The 19,260-nt window shown below is 38.7% G+C and overlaps 2 protein-coding genes across 3 annotated transcripts; both read right to left on the reverse strand.

Moving 5' to 3' along the window:
* Positions 1–3,547: 3,547 nt before the first annotated feature.
* On the reverse strand, positions 3,548–8,979 carry LOC102712571 (probable serine/threonine-protein kinase PBL19). The gene is made up of 4 exons (XM_040527895.1): positions 8,267–8,979; positions 5,621–5,881; positions 4,868–4,990; positions 3,548–4,259 (listed from the first exon to the last, which is right to left on the reverse strand). Exons 1-4 carry the CDS (start codon positions 8,642–8,644, stop codon positions 3,819–3,821), a joined length of 1,203 nt encoding a protein of 400 aa, XP_040383829.1. The 5' UTR covers positions 8,645–8,979; the 3' UTR covers positions 3,548–3,818.
* Positions 8,980–12,924: 3,945 nt separating this feature from the next.
* Positions 12,925–19,067, reverse strand: LOC102712846 (HVA22-like protein i). Of its 2 annotated transcripts, XM_040527864.1 has the most exons (6): positions 18,984–19,067; positions 18,763–18,839; positions 18,573–18,671; positions 18,348–18,468; positions 17,470–17,688; positions 12,925–13,247 (listed from the first exon to the last, which is right to left on the reverse strand). In XM_040527864.1, the coding sequence occupies exons 2-6, from the start codon at positions 18,792–18,794 to the stop codon at positions 13,167–13,169; spliced, it is 552 nt and encodes a 183-aa protein (XP_040383798.1). In that variant the 5' UTR covers positions 18,795–18,839; positions 18,984–19,067; the 3' UTR covers positions 12,925–13,166. The 2 variants fall into 2 exon arrangements, with proteins under 2 accessions (XP_040383798.1, XP_006661477.2); XM_006661414.3 differs by lacking the exon at positions 12,925–13,247 and having other exon boundaries at positions 17,461–17,688.
* Between the last annotated feature and the right edge of the window lie 193 nt (positions 19,068–19,260).

The following is a 19,260-nucleotide window of genomic DNA, read 5'->3' on the forward strand; positions in this document are numbered from 1 at the left end:
CGTAACTGGCTAGAACTTGGGATGGATTACCCACAAACCAGCTTAAAGAATTTCAGTTTTTTAGATATAAAATTCGAATTCATGGAATTACATAATGTGCAAGATGCTATTTAGTAATGCAATCATACACTGCGTCAAGCAACTTCAGATGTAACATACAGTATAGTGTAGTGTAGTATAGTACTTGTATACAAGATATGATGTAGACAGGGCAGCTAAGCATTTCTTTATTTCTCTAATTTAGAGATTTTGTGTGGTATTCGTGGAAGGGAAGCAGCAACCTCCCAATTATAGGAGAGTTGCCTGAAAACAAAGTGAGCAGAGATTGATACCGACGCTAACAAATATAATGCTAACAAGGTGATAACTGAGACATTGGCACTGACGAAAAGCTTGTGTATGCAGTCTTCACACGTGGAAGGCCGGAAAAGCAGGCAGACAGGGTATTTCCTCCGCCTCAAAATTAATCATTTACGACATTTGAATCTTATTTTAAAATATACGTATTTCTAGACATTTATCTTTATTCAAATTCTTTTTATTTTATCCCTACACTCAAAGCTCCATCTATTATAGTCACTAATCTTTTCTTCTCAACTTTAATCCCTACTAAATATTCTCAACATACTTATATTTTAAGACAGAGATCATAGAAGACAAGTTGTTAGAACATCTCCAAGAGTAATCTATATAAGTCCCAAAAATCAAATATTGACATTATGGACTAAAAAGATTGCTCCAATAGTTATCTAAAACAACTCTCAATATTTTAGTGAAGCCAAATTTTGGCCTTGTTTTTAACATATGATGTGTTAAGTTTAAGTGATGACGATCTGATTATTTTGAAGAGTTGTTAACGTTTAGACATGACATTTAACCATTCATTTTATTTAAATATTAGCATAAATATAAAAATACAAATTATGCTTAAAATATATTTAATGATGACCTAGTTCACAGCAAAATAAATATTAATATAATTCTTTGTAAAGACAAAAGATCAAATGTTATGTTCAAAGTCATGCATTTATACTTTTTTTAGAGACGGGTGTAGCTAGCGGCAGCAACTAGCAACTAGAAGGAGACTTGGGAGTCTAGGAGATACTCACAGGTCAGCAGCAGCATGTGTCAAACCGTGCACCAGATTGCACGCCGAGCTAAGGAAACTTGGCGACGATTCAGACCTGGCTGCATTAAGATACTCAATCTTTTAATGGCAACACATGCGTAACCGCTTGCACCTCGAAGGCTGCTCTAAAATATGCATCACGAGCTCCATGTCTCCACGGTTGTATCAAGACCAAAGCGAAGTCCACGCTGATGCAGACTCATCCGGTTCAGTTGCTTACTTAACCATTCCTGCTTTATCCAGAAACCCTGACAGACTTCACAGCTAAGATCAGAATGCAACAATGAAGAATCCAAGTGATAGATATGAAACCATAGTTCTGAATATCGCCGTCGCCATCGCCGCGACGGTGGGGAAATTTCATCCAAATTCAGCAAGGGGAACAAAAAAAGACAAGCTTGATTGTATACCGAATAAGATGCACGTTTTAACTCCTCTTTTAGCTCATGTTTATGCTTATAAGCCAAAATTTAAATTTTCAACCTTAAATTTATAGTTGATTTTAAAATTTCACCAAAGTTTATTTTTCAACCTTAACTTTTAGATCGCTAAAAAATATATAGAGAGAGATTTTATTCACAAACTATTTTCTGTTGACAAATATGTCGCCAAATAAACACCCTATTGGCTGTTTAATTCACGTTTTCTGAAACATTTGATCCGCATGAAGAAACAAAATAAAGTTGATGGCTTGTACCACTTGCCGAATCGGAAAGCGAGGTTTATAAACCAGTACAGCGAAGTGACTGGTAGAGCAACAATTATTTTGATGAAGACGTTGAAGAAAATAAATCATTTTCCAAGGCATGGCACAAGTGCTCATATCTTTGTCTCTATGGAGGTAGGGCCTTTCTTGGTTGATTGGCAGGACTGATCAATCTCATCATGGCCTTGTCCTGATTCATGAGCCTCTTACCTCGACAGCACAGCTGCACAGGTAGTCCTGAAACTTCTCCTGCAAACAGTACAATCAGATGAATCACCATGGGACGACAAAAGATACAACTACATCTGTTCTTTTTCTGAAGTAAGAAAATACCAAAAGATTGTTTATGCATCAAATTGGGAGATAAAAGATGGAATGAACTACAATTTCTGATATTGTATAAGGTGGTAATCTTTTGGCAGTTTGGAGGAAAAACGAAACGAAATATTTATAAACAAAAAATAATTTATAAATATTTTTTTTATTCTTAGTGATTTAAAAGCAAAGGTTGAAAATTAAACTATGATAAAGAAATCTTAAAATTAACTCTAAATTTAAGATTAAATATTCAACTTTTAGTTTATAAGTGTAACCAAAAGTGAAGAGACGTGTTGTTATTGTTCGCCTTCCGTATCCAATCTACAGTTGCGAATTACAGTACTAGACTATAAATGGTCCTAGCCTTTTCCATAAACGATAAGGGATGCATTCATATTGTAGCCTTCTCCAGGGAACGAGATCTCAAGCAACATCAAGGTAAGTTACCAGCACTTACTGTGCAATCAGCAGAAGATACATGAATAGTGCCACTAGGGTAGTGGCCCTAATCCTACCCCTAAATCTAAATGCCCATTGTATATTTCCACCTCCAAGCACCTACTAGGCTACTACTGCATCTGCTGCTCCGTTTTCCAGTAAAATGGCACCAGGCCATTTTCGCAGAAGTTGTGGGCTGAGTTCAAGTGGTTCCAACCCTAATCGTGCTACATTGCCCACAAATTTCGATCCAGATCGACTGAATGGACAAGTATAATCCGCGACACTTCCAAAACGATTTTAGCGGATAAAAATCACCTGGATTGGAGATTTCACAAGGGATGATGTGTACCGGGTTAGAGCGAGCGACTCGACGGAGACGGGACGGGAGGCCGCACCTTGCCGCCGACGAGGACCACGCGGCCGGAGATCCCCGTCGACGGCAGCGGCGACCAGCCTCCGGCAGATCATCCCGCCGCCTCCCTCTCGCGGTCTCGCCCCTCTCCTCCTCTCTCTGCTTACCTCCGTTGCGGACTTGCGGTTCGAACAGCCCAAGCATTGGGCCGTCCACTCCTAGCTTTCCCACATGGGCCTATAAGTGACGCAAGAAACGGCCCAATTTCTGACCGCGTGTGATGGTGGGCCCAAACCGCAAGGTATCGCGTTTCGGCCCAAGTCAGCTAAGCTAGGGCTTCTCGGTTCGTGCCCAGCCCAAATACTGCATCGAGTTCAAAAGAAGAAGAATAAATCGTAATACTGCATCAAATCAATGTCCCCGCTCACGTTTACCATCTAAAATCTAAATTTAAATCTTTAATTTTAAAGATCTTTAATTTCAAATCAATGACAGTATCTAATATATCTTAATTTTAGATGTCTAAGTCATGCATATATTTCTTTTATAGAAAAACTATTTTTAAATGGTTAATAAGTTACCTCGCTTATGTTTAATTTAAGCAAATCAATCAGTCTCATTACCTAAGCAGATATATTAGATACTGTCACATTTTCAATGAAATATTTATCTACCAATCAAATGTACTCTCATGCTATACTCATCCTAAATAAGCCTCAAAAGAGAAATGAAAACAAAATAAAAATGCAACGAATTAATCCACCAATTCGTTTCTGTAATCTGTATGCACAAACTGTCCAAGTTAACATGCGCAAAATCAAGAAAAAAAAATCCTCTCTTCTCTGTACTTTTTCTTCTCTGTGGCAGCCAGTTCACCTCCTCCTCGCCGCCGCCGGCGGTGGCGCCGCCACGTCGACCCTCTTCCCCTTGGCGGAGGCGGCGGCGGTGGGCGTGTCGGGCTGCGCCTGCACGGCCCGCCGGAGCACGTCGACGACCTCGGACATGGTGGGGCGCTCCTTGGCGTTCTTGAGGAGGCAGCTCTCGGCGAGCTTGGCGATCTCCCTGGCGGCCTTGACGGAGTACTCGCCGCGGAGCCTGGGGTCCATGATCATGCGGAAGTTGCGGCTGTCGGGGGCGAACTGGCTGACCCACTCCAGCAGCTTCTGCTCCCCGGGCGGCCGGTGCCGGTCCAGCGTCCGCCGCCCCGTCAGGATCTCGTACAGCACCACCCCGAAGCTCCACACGTCGCTCTTCACCGTCAGGTGCCCCGTCTCTATGTAGTCCGGCGCCGCGTACCCGTGCGTCCCAACCACCTGACAATCATCATCATCCACCACCTTGAGCTCAGACTCAGCTACGTTTATCGATATGAACATGCCAAGAAGAAAAAAAAATCAAATCTTTGATCGGCTGGTTGGGCTACTGTAGAGAAATGAACGAACCAGCAAAAAGAAATTGTATGGGGATAGCAAAGCTTCAGGATTCAAATTCTGGTTGTTGCTCATAAGCCAACAAGTAAACGGTGGAAGCATCGATCTTTTCCCTAAGGATAACAAAGCTTAGAGCTTCTTTGCAAATTGGATCCTTCCGTTTCCATGGAGGCCTAGTGCGCCTTGGAACAGTTATGCGTCATTGCTGACACAAAATGCAAAATTCCGGGGCAAAAAAGGTTCAGAGGAATGGGACATATATGCATGCATGTCATGTGTGTATATCGATGAAAGTGGAGGAACCATGGCATTCATTTTCTAGGTTGTGGTCAAGATTGTAAGGTACACATCAAAGTGATCAAACAAGTGCACTGAACTGCTTTAAAGGCAGTAGAATATAACTTGCTTTCAGTGCCTGATGGATCAGGCAATGCAGTTACAAAAGACTATGGTTTCTATGTTCTAGTTAGCAGGTTCAGATGGAGACATACCGCTGTGGAGACGTGAGTGTTTGCTCCAGTTGGTCCCTCCCTTGCTAGCCCAAAGTCTGACAGCTTTGCTCTGAAGTCTTTGTCCAATAAAATGTTAGAAGCTTTGAAGTCCCGGTAGATTACCTAACCAAAATTGAGAAAAATCAATGAAGATCTTCCCCCTTGTACTAAATGAAAATGGTGTAACCAAAGAAGAAAAGGTGAACATTGTATACTAAGCAGCACTGCACAGTTACACCGTAAGTTACGAGGAGGACCTGACAAAATGTGATAATTTTAGCTTTCCTTAAAAGCTTTCTTGCTTGAAGTACTTCATTTTCAAGATTGGAATACTTGGTCAGCTAATCCAGAACGAAGAGAGGTCAGAGGAGAAATTGGATTGGTTGGTTGCAAATAGGACTAGTGGAGTACTGATTCAGAGATGTCAATGTAACTTGCTGCCTGGAGTCCAGGGAAGTAGTGGGGATGGATTTCAACAAGCCACTATTGCTCTTTTTTCATTTTAATTCATGAAACTATGGTCCTCATTCTCTTACTAACTTCACACTGGATTTGCTCTGCCTCTCTGGGACTACCTCTAATTATTATGGATACATGGTCAAAATAACCTACTAAATGGTTGCTGCTATCTCTCAGCATATATTTGTGTTGCCACGCTTTCTCCAGAAACAAAAGTACTTATTTGATAGATATTTCTTTTTCAGAAGTCAGAACTACTTGAAAGCAGGTGTGCAATGTATGTTCGAAGTATACCTGAACTTCTAACCCTTCATGCAGGTAAGCTAATCCTTCTGCAGCACCCAAGATTATCTGAAGCCTTCTATTCCACGAGAGAGGAGTATAAGCTCGGACAAATAAGTGATCTTCCAGGCTCTTATTAGGCATATACTCGTACACCAACAATCTTTGCGGCCCCCTTTCACCATCAACAGCACAATATCCAAGAAGTTTTACAAGGTTTGGGTGCTCAAGAACCCCAAGGAACTGTACTTCGGCCAACCACTGCTTATGACCCTGGGAACAAAATTAAAAGAAACTGCAATATATTAGGAACAGAATACTGGTATCCAAAAAGACTAATCAATTGCTTATATTGTGTGAAATGCCAAAATGATGAAAACATCCAGGAAAAATATCAATGAAACTGCGCATTACAGGAACAAAAGAGAGAACTACTCATTTGTTGTTTTCATGAGGGATAGCACAGGAGGTTAGTACCAGTTGTTTTAATAGCCTTAGAGCACAAAGTAAATATAGGGAACCAAGATATTCTAATTATGATTTATAAAAAGTTTATTCATAAGACTGCTATAGTTGACATATGATCTGATATACCTGGGTCAGTAGGATACTATCTAATTCGAGTAGAGAAACTTAAACCACGTGCAGGAAAAGGTCTTGGTACAACAGAAAATGAATCATCTAAGACTAAGTCTTGAGAGTATCTTCTGTACTCCATTAAGGGTTTCTTTAAATCACAGGAATGAAAAAAATGGAGGAATAGGGAAAACATAAGATTCTGACAGGAATATAAGTATAAAATAGAGGATTGCAAAACACAGAAAAAACATAGAAACGACCGTTTGATTGGACCACAGGAAAAACACAGGAATTTGAGGAGAAATAAAGACTCAAAGGATTTTTTTCTATGAGGTTCCACCTGTTGTTAAATTTCCTCCAAAACTTGTATGGAAAGAAGCATTACATAGGAATTTCATAGAATTTCATAGGGTTCATTCCTTTAATTCAAAAGGTTTTATAGGAAAAACTTCTATAGGAATGAAATCCTCTAAAATTTCTATGAATTTCCTTTGAATCAAAGGAGCCTTAAATTGATATATCCACTACTGATTCGTCAATCTTCAGAATATCAGTACATCATCATTTGCATAAATAAAAATGTATACAGAATCATAAAGCACATGGACAATTGAGATTTCTAGCTGACTATGTTTGTGTACCAAGATTTGGTCTCCTAGAGGATAGTAGTCAAATAAGAATAGCAGCATGTTTTGTATAGATACCCAATTGCCCAGAAAAGTAATTATTTTATCTATTGGGCTTATTTGGCTGGGCTAATTCCCTAATGCAATATTGATGTAGAATGAAAGGTTGGTTTACATCATTTTCTGGGCAACCATATTTCTACTGTAAGCATTCCGAAAAGACATGGTCTACTATTAATATTGATTGCCAGTTGTTTACGTATGACCATGAATATTCAACTTCCAAGTTTGAGGAAGTGAACTTCTTATGTACTTGAAAAGTCCATCCATGTTCAAATCCTATTCTGCATGTCCCCTCTATTTTGCTTTATTATGAATAAAAAAGCAACCACGTGTGCCATCGACCCTGTATTAACCACAGCTATGAGTTCCCGCACCCAGCAGCTCAACCTGTATTAATCTATGCAGACCAATAATTTCCATAGTCAACTGACAATGGACTGAAGTAATCCAGTGCAATATAAATACATTGACCCCCATAAAATCTACTTATATTCACGCACACTATCCATCCATGTACAGCTTAAAAAAAATTGTAAAATAACAGTAACAACCAATATTTGATCCTTGAATGTTCTGCATATTGGTTCTCTCTTCCTGTCAAAATTGTCTGAATAAGGGAGAAGCTTCCAATATACTAGTAATAGTCTAATAGATATCAAAACCAATTTCATATTTTCAATGTTTAGCAAACCAGGAACATTTCCACCATTCCGGCAGACTAGAAAAGGACTTGTGTGCCTGGACTTCCCATGGATCAGAAAAATATAGAGTATTTGTAAGTTTATCCAGAGACCAATTCAAGATCAGCAAACAGCAAGCACGAAATGCATTAATTCTACTCCCCGTAATGAATCTTCCCAGAACAGTCGGTAATCTAGTGGTCACTATGGATGGTTTCATCAAACTTGGCTGCGCTGTAGCTTCTAGTGTGAAGCAAAGCAGGGGGGTTTCCTATCATCTAAAAAAACAAATTTGGCAAAACTAAGCATTAAAAAACTCTCTAAGTGCCTGAAAGCATTTCTCCTGCATTCTATGCCAGGATCTAACCATCGAGAAGTATCAAGAAGAACAAAAATGGCATTGTTTGATATCTCCGTTAAAAAAAAACACTTAAATTCCTTCAGTTCCTATCTATCAGCACTACCTTCCTCGACAATACTGAACATAAAAGAGCAACCTTTAACTGGCAAAAAAACGCATTCCTAAATTCCTAGCAACCCTCGCAATGAAACCGGGAATCATCACGCGGAATCGAAAGAAGAATGGATCAGGATGGAGAATTCTTTCACGGGTGATGACTGACGAGTAGTGGAAAAGTCAGAAGACGATAGAGACAGAGACATGGGGGCAACGAGAGAAGGAGAAGGGGAGCACGCAAACATGCGGGTACCTGGAGACCCCGCTGGTTGAGGCACTTGACGGCGACGGCGAGGCGATCGCCCTTGCCGTCGGGCGGGCGGACGAAGCCCTTGTAGACGCTGCCGAAGCCGCCCTCGCCGAGCTTCTGGGCGCGGCTGAACCCATTGGTGGCGGCCTGGAGCTCGTCGTAGTCGAAGTCCCGCAGCTGGCCATGGCCCCGCTCCTCGTACAGCGACGAGATGCTCCGGTGCGACGACGTCGACCCGGTCGACTTGCTCGCGGGGCGCACCCCGCCGGAGTCGTCCGATCGGCTCGTGCTCACCGCCGACGCCGTCGTCGTCGTCGTCGCCCGCTTCCCCGACCCCTTGCTCTTGGACCTCCTCTTCTTGAGCCAACCAAGGCAGTTCATTTCTTGCCTCCCGTGCCTCGACCTCACACCCAGAGCTCAGGCTCAGCTCCGTCGCGGCCGACAAGACGGCCGCTTTCTTGCGCCGCGCGAGGAAGGAAAGGAAAGCGCCGCACGCACGCACGCACGCGGACCGTGTGCGCCCTCCCGGGGAGGAAACCTTTTGTAGGCGAAGAAGAACGGAAGAGGCGGAGACGCAGTGTGAACCGCGGATGACGATGAATCAAGAAAGCTCGGCAAGATTTCGGCAGTTGAGAGGGGAGGAGAGGGGAGGAGAAGAAGGCAGCTAGGGAGGCAGCAGTCCAGTCCAGTACCGCGTCCTTTTGTGAAGCTAGCGCAGGCGCAGCTGGGCTGTGGCGCGCGCGCGGGTGATGCGTCCGGACTCCGGTTGATGAGGCGCACGCGGACACGCGGTGGCGGGGCGGGGTGCGGTTGGGTTGTTCTGTGGATCGCCCGCGTCGCGGTCTCGGGTCTGAACGCCACGCTGGTTTCGCCGAATTCTCTCTCGCCTTTCTGCACTGCAGGGGGGTTTCCTCCACAAACAAATCCAACTAACTGCCTACACTGGGCTTCCTTCATAAGTTAGTTCCTAAATTTTTTTTCTAAAAATAATATATCGAATTTTTGAAAAACTAAATAAAACATTAAATATACATGAGCACTAAAACTAATTATACATTACAGGGAAAAGTCTTATAATATGGAACAGATAGAATACAAACGAATTCGCAATACAACCCTCTCATCGTGTTGTCCGTTAAAATCACTCAAACACAACTTACTGTATAGAAAATTTCTATATACAATCTTTATATAATAGTTTTTTAGAGTATGATCTTTGTAAATACATCTTTCTGATATGGCATTTTCAATATAAGGTGGTGTTTAGATTGAGAAAATTTTAGGAGAAATGTCACGTCAAATGTTTGACAGGATATCGATTGGGATTTTTGGACACGAATAAAAAAACGAATTTCACGGCTAACCTAGAAACCATGAGACGAATCTTTTGAGCCCAATTAATCCGTCATTAGCACATGTTGGTTACTGTAGCACTTATGGCTAATCATGGACTAATTAGGCTCAAAAAATTCGTCTCAAGATTTCTTCCATAACTGTGCAATTTCATCTATGTTTAATGCTTTATTTATGTTTCTAAAAATTCAATGTGATGTTTTTAGAAAAAAAATTTGGGAATTAAACAAGGCCTAAATATGGTTAACAAATAATTTTATGTTAAATTTATATATATATATAATTTTGATATATAAAGATAATATTTAATGTATATAAACATAAAGTATAAAAAGTTTATATATATAAAGTTTATATATATAAACTTTCTAGGATGTATACACGTCCATGCGGGTTAACGGGTGGGTGGACGTTCGCCCATTAGATCTACCCATCGTTCTGATAAAAGCCTCTAACATTTTTCTATTTTTGTTAAATTATGGTGAAGTATAAGGGGATGACAAATAAAAAAATTATGAATAAAATTTTTATATATGTGTTCTTAGCATCTAAGGCTAAGGCTGTAAATAAGCTATAATAAAAAACCAAAAATCAACTTTAATTTAAAGTTTAAAAGAATTAAATTCCGCTTATAAGTATAAACAGAAACGAAAACATAAAAACTTCAATAAACCACGTCAAGGTTTTACCGTTACATGTAAATGGAGAGTTCCGTACAAGTTTGGTGTATGTGGCCCCACTTATTAATAGCCAAGATGCAAGAACAATTGTGACGAAATTAAGAGGGAACATAGGTTACAGTGATATTATTCATATGTTATGTTCGACGACGTTTGATATTGTTTATTTGCATATAAGCCACATGTTTGTTGCGCTGGACCCCCACAAATACGACACCTATAGTCAACAGTGTCTACCTGGTTTTTCTTCGATTGTCTCGTGGGGCTCCATGTTCCAAGAGTGCAAGTTGGGTGTTTAAAACTTGGAAGAAAGAGGAAAATAAAGTGTTTGGTGAATTCACTGTACATTGCCCATGACACCTTCAATGTAATCAATTGAGGTTGGTCAAGAGAAAATAATAAAATATACAGTCTTAGAATAAGTTGAGAGATAACAGGAAGGCAGCTAGCCAGCCAGCCACAATATGTCAATATATGTCCGCTGTTTGGCTATTTTGACTCCCAATCAGCAATGGACCCCTAATAGAAAAAAATAGGATTAAGTGTAAAATAAAATATGACTATTTAATTGGACCATAGGAAAAATATATAAGTTTAATATAAACTCGAATAAAACTTTTTATTCGATCAGAGCTTCATGATATATTTTCTTTAAAACTCGTATGGAATGAAACATTTTGTATGAATTTTAAGATTCAATAGAATCTTTTTTTCACGAACCGATTCAAAAGGATCCAGTTATTTGTTTCAAAGGAACATATAGGAAAAAATCATAGGATTAAAAATATATGAAAATTTATATGATTTTTATTTAAATCAAAAATCATAAAAGGATTAGCATCATCTATTCACTTATGTTTATACTTAAAAGACAAAATTTAAATTGTAAAGCTTGAATTTGGATTTGATTTTGAGATTTTCCTCATCAAAGTTTATCTTTTAACCTTTGATTTTGATCTTTAAGAAAAAATATATAAAATTGTTATCATAGATTATAATTTAATCGTCATCAAGTCATTTAGTTTATACTTAATCTAAGCCAAAAGATGAGTAACCATAACTGCCATGCTCGGTTTTCTGTATGTGTGGCAAGCACCTACTGTTTAATCTGTTGTACCTGTGTGGTCCACGAGGAGAAAGGATATATCAACCCAGTTGAAAAAAAAATATCACTCTACTTAACTGTATATTGTTATTTTTACTGTGGCACGCAACTGGAACAAGAAAAAGGCTAGCAATTATTGACCCAGTTGAAATTTTATAATACACCCAATTGAATAAAAAAAAGAACATATTGATTCGTTCTTTTCTGGCTGTTGCCAGTTTTTCTTGTCGTGAATTGTTTGCTCCACGCTTTTAAAAATACAATTTATCAAAAAAAAAAGTCCTCCACTACATTATTTACATGATTTATTTTAAGCTATTTGTAAAGTATTTTCTGAAAACATTAGGTTAATCAAATAAATAATCTACTTCCTATGCACTTGTTTGAACACGAATTCGTTAGTTACCAGATCCCAAATCCACGCAAAAAAATTGTTCCAAACGGTATGGGTAAGAGCATCTTCAAAAAAATTGCTAATATTTTACTTTTTTAAAAAATGTATTGAATTCATCTAAAAAATATATTAGACATAAAAATTACACATTTCTTCAACGGAAATCTAAAAATGAATAAATTATATTAGGAACACATATTTTTGTCTCAAATTTAGGACACGAGTGAGCCGATTTTACGTATGGGTAAATACTAGGAATGTATTGGTAATCTGTTGAAGATATATTTTTTATCTTAATTTCTAAAATTCAGTTTTATGGATTAATTTTAGATATCTCTTTAAAATTGCTAAAAATAAAGTTTTCTTTGTTGGAAGGAGTAATTGACTTTAGAGTAGAAACGGTGCAGAAGATCACTCAGACGTCGTCGTCGTTTTCTCTCCGGTCAAACACACGGGCTGGAATAATGGAGATGAAGACGAGAACCAAACCAACCAAGCAAACCCCGTTCCGTTCCGTTCAATCCAGGGCTACCCAACGGTGCCTTGGGCTGCGTACAACTACGTATTTTTTCTCTAAATATTATTTATTTTACTCGCACGCTTTTAAATGGAGAGAAGATATATTACTTTTAAAAGGATTTTATAAAGAAGTTTGATTATCTCATCTTATTAGCAGATTTTTAAATTTCATATTAGTTAATTCTTTTTTTATATTATTAAATAACTATAAAAAACAGATACTATTTCCTCTTTTCTAAAAAGTACACCTGTAAAACGGTGGGCCCGGTTGTCATAATGCGCCATCCCGACCGGTCAACGCCTTGACTGGGATGCGACTGACGTGCACCGTGACGTTTCCTTGGTGAACTGACACCTGGCGCTTTGATCTGCTGCTTTGCTAGTGTGGTCTCGTCATGGTTAGGCACGGAGAAATTTTGGAGAGTCCCATTGCGATTTGGGAATTTCGTGTGGAAGAATCAGTAATAGCTTTTTTCCTTATTAGCCATAGCATTAAGGTTCTTTTCTTTTATCACGAGATTTTTCTATTTTCTGAAATACCTAAATGTATAATAATTATTATATATGTAGATAATTAAATTAACTACAATATAGTTTAAAAATGCTTTAGAGATTAGATTGTGAACTTTCTAATGGTACATGCCCAGAAGAAAAGAAAAAGGAAGAAAATGCACAATGTCGGATCGGCTGGTGAGCTTTAGAAGAAGGCACTATTCGATCGAACCGCACGGGCACGGCGATCCATCACCCGTTCATCGGATCGTCTTCATCAGTGCTCAGGTTGACGCCCTCCACGGTCAATTCATCCACTCCTGCCGTTGTCAACGACGCCGTCGTCATTCGTCATCATCATCATCTCGTCTTGCTAACCGTCGCGTCCTCATCTTCTTCTTCTTCCTCCTCCTCCGGATTAATCTCCGGTCGCTTCTCCACCTGTTCAGCCATGCGTGAAGATCAATCAACTTTAGATGGTCATCTTTTGTTTCTTTTTTTTTAAAAAAAAGAAATGACGTATTTATAAATAAAAATAGTTTCTAAACACAACTTTTTATATTCTTGACGATCTAAAAGCGAAGACAAAAAATAAACTACTATCAAAAAAATTTTAAAATCAACTTTTAATTTAAAGTTATAATTTTAAATTTTATCTTATAAACAATGATAGAAACGAAAAGACGAGATCATTAGCAAGTGTACTATGCAATCAGTGAATCGAGTTGTTTAGTTTGTAAAATTTTTTTACAAAAACATCACATCAAGTTTTTAACATATATTTAAAGTATTAAACGTAATCTAATTACAAACAAATTTCAGATTCCGCCTGAAAACCGCGAGACAAATCTTTTGAGTTTAATTAATCTATCATTAGCACATGTTGGTTACTGTAGCACTTATGACTAATCATGCACTAATTAGTCTTAAAAAAATCGTCTCGCGATTTCTTACATAACTGTTCAATTAGTTTTTTGGTTTATCTATGTTTAATGTTTTATTTAGATATCTAAAGATTTGATGTGATGTTTTCGAACAAGCTTTGTAAGAACTAATCGATCGGCAAAGACGGCAAGGCCTCAATGAGATGCAATTCGTATGAACACATCTGAACGCATCGGATGTACTGTCTGTTAGTAATCGATCGGCAAAGACGGCAAAGAACGAACTACAAATAGGAAACAATTTGCTGATGCAGCTGACGGAGAGGACATTGACTCCTGTGACTGAATTCGCATTGCACATCTATGTACATTTTTTCCCGTGGTTTTTTCGAGAGGTGTTTAGATTGAGAAAATTTTTGAAAAAAGTATCATGTTAAATATTTGACCGGATGTTGAAAGGGGTTTTTGGACACGAATAAAAAAACGAATTTCACGGCTAGCCTAGAAACCGCGAGACGAATCTTTTGAGTCTAATTAATCCGTCATTAGCACATGTTGATTACTGTAGCACTTATGGCTAATCATAGGCTAATTAGGCTCAAAAGATTCGTCTCAAGATTTCTTCCATAACTGTGCAATTAGTTTTTTATCTATATTTAATGCTTTATTTAGATGTCCAAAAATTCGATGTGATGTTTTTGGAAAAACTTTTTGGAAACTAAACAAGGCCCGAAGTATGACGGTTTTGATCTCGTCAAGGGGATTCAGGGGGTGTTTAGATGGAGAAAATTTTTGAAAGAAGTGTCACGTCAAATGTTTGATAGGATATCGGAAGGGGTTTTCGGACACCAATGAAAAAACGAATTTCACGGATAGCCTGGAAACCGCGAGACGAATCTTTTGAGCTTAATTAATCCGTCATTAGCATATGTTGGTTACTGTAGCACTTATGGTTAATCATAGATTAATTAGGCTCAAAAGATTTGTCTCAAGATTTATTCCGTAGCTGTGCAATTAGTTTTTTGTTTATCTATATTTAATGCTTTATTTAGATGTTAAAAATTTGATGGGATGTTTTTGAAAAAAAAATTTAGGAACTAACCAAGGCCTCAGTGTCACATAGAACCGATCCAGTTAATTAGTTTGGTGCAGATTACTTGGCGACGTAACCACCTTCTGCTCGCTGTTCTGCATCTCTTAGGACAGGTTTAGTCCTCAAAAATTTTCGCATAAAAAACGTCACATCGAATTTTTGATACCTAAATAGAGCATTATATAAAGATGAATTGAAAAAATAATTTCACAGTTATATGAGAAATCGTGAGATGAATCTTTTGAGCCTAATTAGTCAATGATTAGTCATAAGTGCTACAGTAACGATTAATTAGGCTCAAAAGATTCGTTTCACGGTTTATAGGTGAGCCATGAAATTCGTTTTTTCGTTCGTGTCCGAAAACCCCTTCCGACATTCGGTCAAACATCTGATGACACCAAAAAATTTTTATTTCCCTAACCTTGTCCAGAACGAATTATGAGTTTACTAGGTCAGTCAAATTTCACTTTCACTGTTCTGCATATTTGCTAGTAATTGCTAGCCAGCTAGGCTTTTCTTTGTATTTTTGACGTGATCAGCTAGTATTACCATCAGTATCTGTCAGTGTCCATCTTGCAGAGCTGTACCTTACTAGCGAGCATTTGGGTTTTGGTGGTGTTTAGATTGAGAAAGTCCAGAACGAATTATGAGTTTACTAGGTCAGTCAAATTTTGACGTGATCAGCTAGTATTACCATCAGTATCTGTCAGTGTCCATCTTGCAGAGCTGTACGAATGAAAAACAAATTTCACGGCTAGCCTAGAAACACGAGACGAATCTTTTGAGCCTAATTAATCCATTATTAACACATGTTAGTTACTGTAGCGGCTAATCATAGGCTAATTAGGCTCAGAAGATTCGTCTCAATATTTCTTTTATAACCGTGCAATTAGTTTTTTAGTTCATCTATGTTTAATGCTTTATTTAGATATCTAAAAATTTAATACGATGTTTTTTGAAAAAAAAAATTTGGGAACGATCGTTTTCGTTGACGAATCCGACGAAGTTCCAGACGACCACGGCCCAGCATGCATCACTGTCGAGCAAGAACTACTACCAAATCAGATCTAGTTTCCGCGTTCCACAGGTCCAGAGCTGTTCCACTCGTCGGTTCTTGATCAAGGTAAGGCCATGTTTAGGGGGGTGATTGGGATAAGGGGCTAAACTTTAGCCCCTTGTCCCATTAAATATTTGGACACTTATTATAAATAGTAAATATAGACTATTAATTAAACCTATCCATAATTTTAGGCTAATTCACGAGACGAATCTAATGAGCCTAATTAATCCATGATTAGACTATGTGATGCTACAGTAAACGCTCATGGGGTTAAAAAGTTGTCTCGCGGATTAACGCTCATTTATAAAATTAGTTTTTTTATTAGTCTACATTTAATACTTCAAATTAGTGTCCAAACATCCGATGTGACATGGGGCTAAAAAGTTTAGCCCCATCTAAACAACCCCTTAGATGGTAAAAATTTTTAGAGGAAAGGTCAAATCAGACATTTGACCAGATATCGGAAGGAATTTTTGGACACAAATAAAAAACGAATTTCACGGCTGGCCTGTAAACCGTGAGACGAATTTTTTGAGCCTAATTAATCCGTCATATGAATTTTTTGAGCCTAATTAATCCGTCATTAGCGCATGTTGGTTACTGTAGCACTTATGGCTAATCACGTACTAATTAGGCTCAAAAGATTTGTCTCACGATTTCTCACGTAACTGTGCAATTAGTTTTTCGTTTTGTCTATGTTTAATACTCTATTTAGGTGTTCAAAGATTCAATGTGATGTTTTTGGGTGAAAATTTTTGGGAACTTTAGATTGAGAAATTTTTTGGGAGAAATGTCACGTCAAATGTTTGACCGGATGTCAGAAGAAGTTTTCGGACACAAATGAAAAAAACGAATTTCACGGCTAGCCTGGAAACCGCGAGACGAATCTTTTGAGGCTAATTAATCCGTCATTAGGACATGTTAGTTACTCTAGCACTTATGACTAATCATGGACTAATTAGCTTAAAAGATTCGTCTCAAGATTTCTTTCGTAACTATTGCAATTAGTTATTTAGTTCATCTATATTTAATATTTTATTTAGATGTTTAAAAATTTGATATGATGTTTTTGGATGAAAATTTTTAGGAACTAAACAGCCCCTAAGTTAGTGTTGTATCGATCAGTCCCAGTCTCAGCGACGTGAAGACCGGGCGAGTCATGGCGTCAATAGTGACGAACTTACGATGAACAGTGACAGGAAAGAATGAGAGCTACCTTCTACCGTGTTGTAATAAGGGGTTTGATTAGTTTGCGAAATTTTTTGGGTTAGATGTTATATCGAATGTTCGATCAGATATCGAAAAACTATTCCGATGATTAATTAAAAAACTAATTACATAGAGGTGTTTGAAACCACAAGATAATTTATTTAAGCCTAATTAATCCGTTTTTAGTGCATGTGAGTTACAGTTAGGGCTAATTATGGACTAATTTGGTTTAAAATATTCGTCTCACATATTTATTCTAAACTATATAATTAATTATTTTTAACTATGTTTAATGTTCTATACTTACGTCAAAGATTCGATGCGTGCGAAAGTTTTTAGTAGCGATGGAGTAAAACCTGTAGCTGTATGTGAATTGGAAAGTTCAGAAAATGTGTCGGTCAGTCGGTGTCACTGTACCTGGCCGGGGCGGCCGCCGCTGCTCGCCGCCTGCAGCTGCGACGAGACGCGGCCGGTGACGTCGGCGAAGCAGGCTCGCCCGAATGACGCGGCGGCCCGGAGGTGCGACGCGGTGGCGTCCTTGGCCCTGCCGCGCAGCTCCAGCAGGCCGCGGTCAATGTCCGCCTCGTGCCTCGCCAGCAGCGGCTGCAGGTAGCTCTCGTAGACGTGCTTCGCGCCCTGAAACGAACACACGAAAATGGCACTCTGAATGTTTGGAAGATTTCTCCGGCCCTGAATGTCTCTGAATGTTAAATTATTTCAGCTACAGGTTGAGCTCAAATTTGATTTTTACAACCGTAGAAGCTAAGTGTATGTTTGGAGGATTTCTCCTGAACGTTTCTGAATGTTTAAGATTTCAGCTAGTCTGAACTTAAATTTAATTTTTACAACCGTACAAACTAGTGTTCGTTGGAGTTTATCGGCTGTGGATTATTTGTACCATGCTTCCAAGAGTATGAGTAATCTAAAAAACTTTCTACGCCGGTATTGTTTATATCACTTATTCTAAGCAATTCATCAGGTTTATAACATACTAGTATAATTTCATTTTTTTCCTACAAACAAATATATCCATATGTTTTCATTTATATTTATACTTATAAGCTAACATTTAAATTTAGAATTTTGATTTTAAGTCTTATCATAGTTTATTTTTTAATATTTACTTTTAGATCGCTGTGAACAGTCGAACACACATAAACCACAGTTCGTCTAAACGGGAAGATCTGATAATCAAAACTGATAAATATTTGCAAATGAAGGGAGTACTACTACAAAATCTAGGCCATTGATCAAGTCAAATCTACACTATCTTAGTCTATTGTGCGAGTGCTTACTCTTGTTTTTGGGTACCACAGGTAGAGCACGAGCGCAAGCTTTGCCTCCCCGTATATCGGCAGCCATGACACCGTGAAATCGGTGATCCTCTCCAAAGTCGTCAGAAACGCGAGGAGAATCCTGAACAGCACAAGCAATTATTCAGACTTTTCAGAAAGTCAGGCATGAACTAGCATGATGTAATGTGCTTTTGCAGATTTGCTTTGCGCAAAATGCTTCATTACCAGTACTGACACCAGAAACGCAACTGATCGATCTGCGGTTTGTTCAGTTCCAGCGTCTTGTAGCAGTCATACGCCGGGTAGGCGTATCCTAATATCAGCCTGCGTTGCAGATGCAACAGGAAATGAATTTTGCTTCCATGATCTCTTCCAAGAACTGTTCAAAGGGACTGAATTTTTCAGGATTACTCACGTCAGAAGTCCAGTGACAAATGACACCGCCATCTTCAGTCGTCAGGGAAAGAAAACAAAACGGAACACAAAAAAAATCTGCAATATATTGTTCAGATATCTCTCATCCATGCCGTGAAAAGAAGTAAAGTGCAAAAGCAAATGAAATTCTGAATTTTCCAGAGACGTCGTGAGAGATCGATACGAAGTTATTGCGGATCACATTGCGCAGTGAAAAATTACCTGAGAAAATTTTTAACCCATGCAATCAAATGGCTTGGCTAGATTGCTGGGTGATGGGTAATGATTGGATGAACTGAAACCGAGAAGAGCGCGCAGTTAAAATATGCAGGGATGCGGTCAATATAAGTGGGATACGGAAGAGAGCCCAACCGCCGCAACTTTTCGCGCCAGAAAACGGTTAGGAGAAGCAACAAAATAGATGGGCCAACAATGCATCATGGGCAGCATGGCTGAAGCCACGTTTAGTGAAGATTTTTGACTCACCATGGTGACTTTT

Source organism: Oryza brachyantha, chromosome 9 (genome assembly GCF_000231095.2).
Source record: "Oryza brachyantha chromosome 9, ObraRS2, whole genome shotgun sequence".
NCBI lineage: Eukaryota > Viridiplantae > Streptophyta > Magnoliopsida > Poales > Poaceae > Oryza > Oryza brachyantha.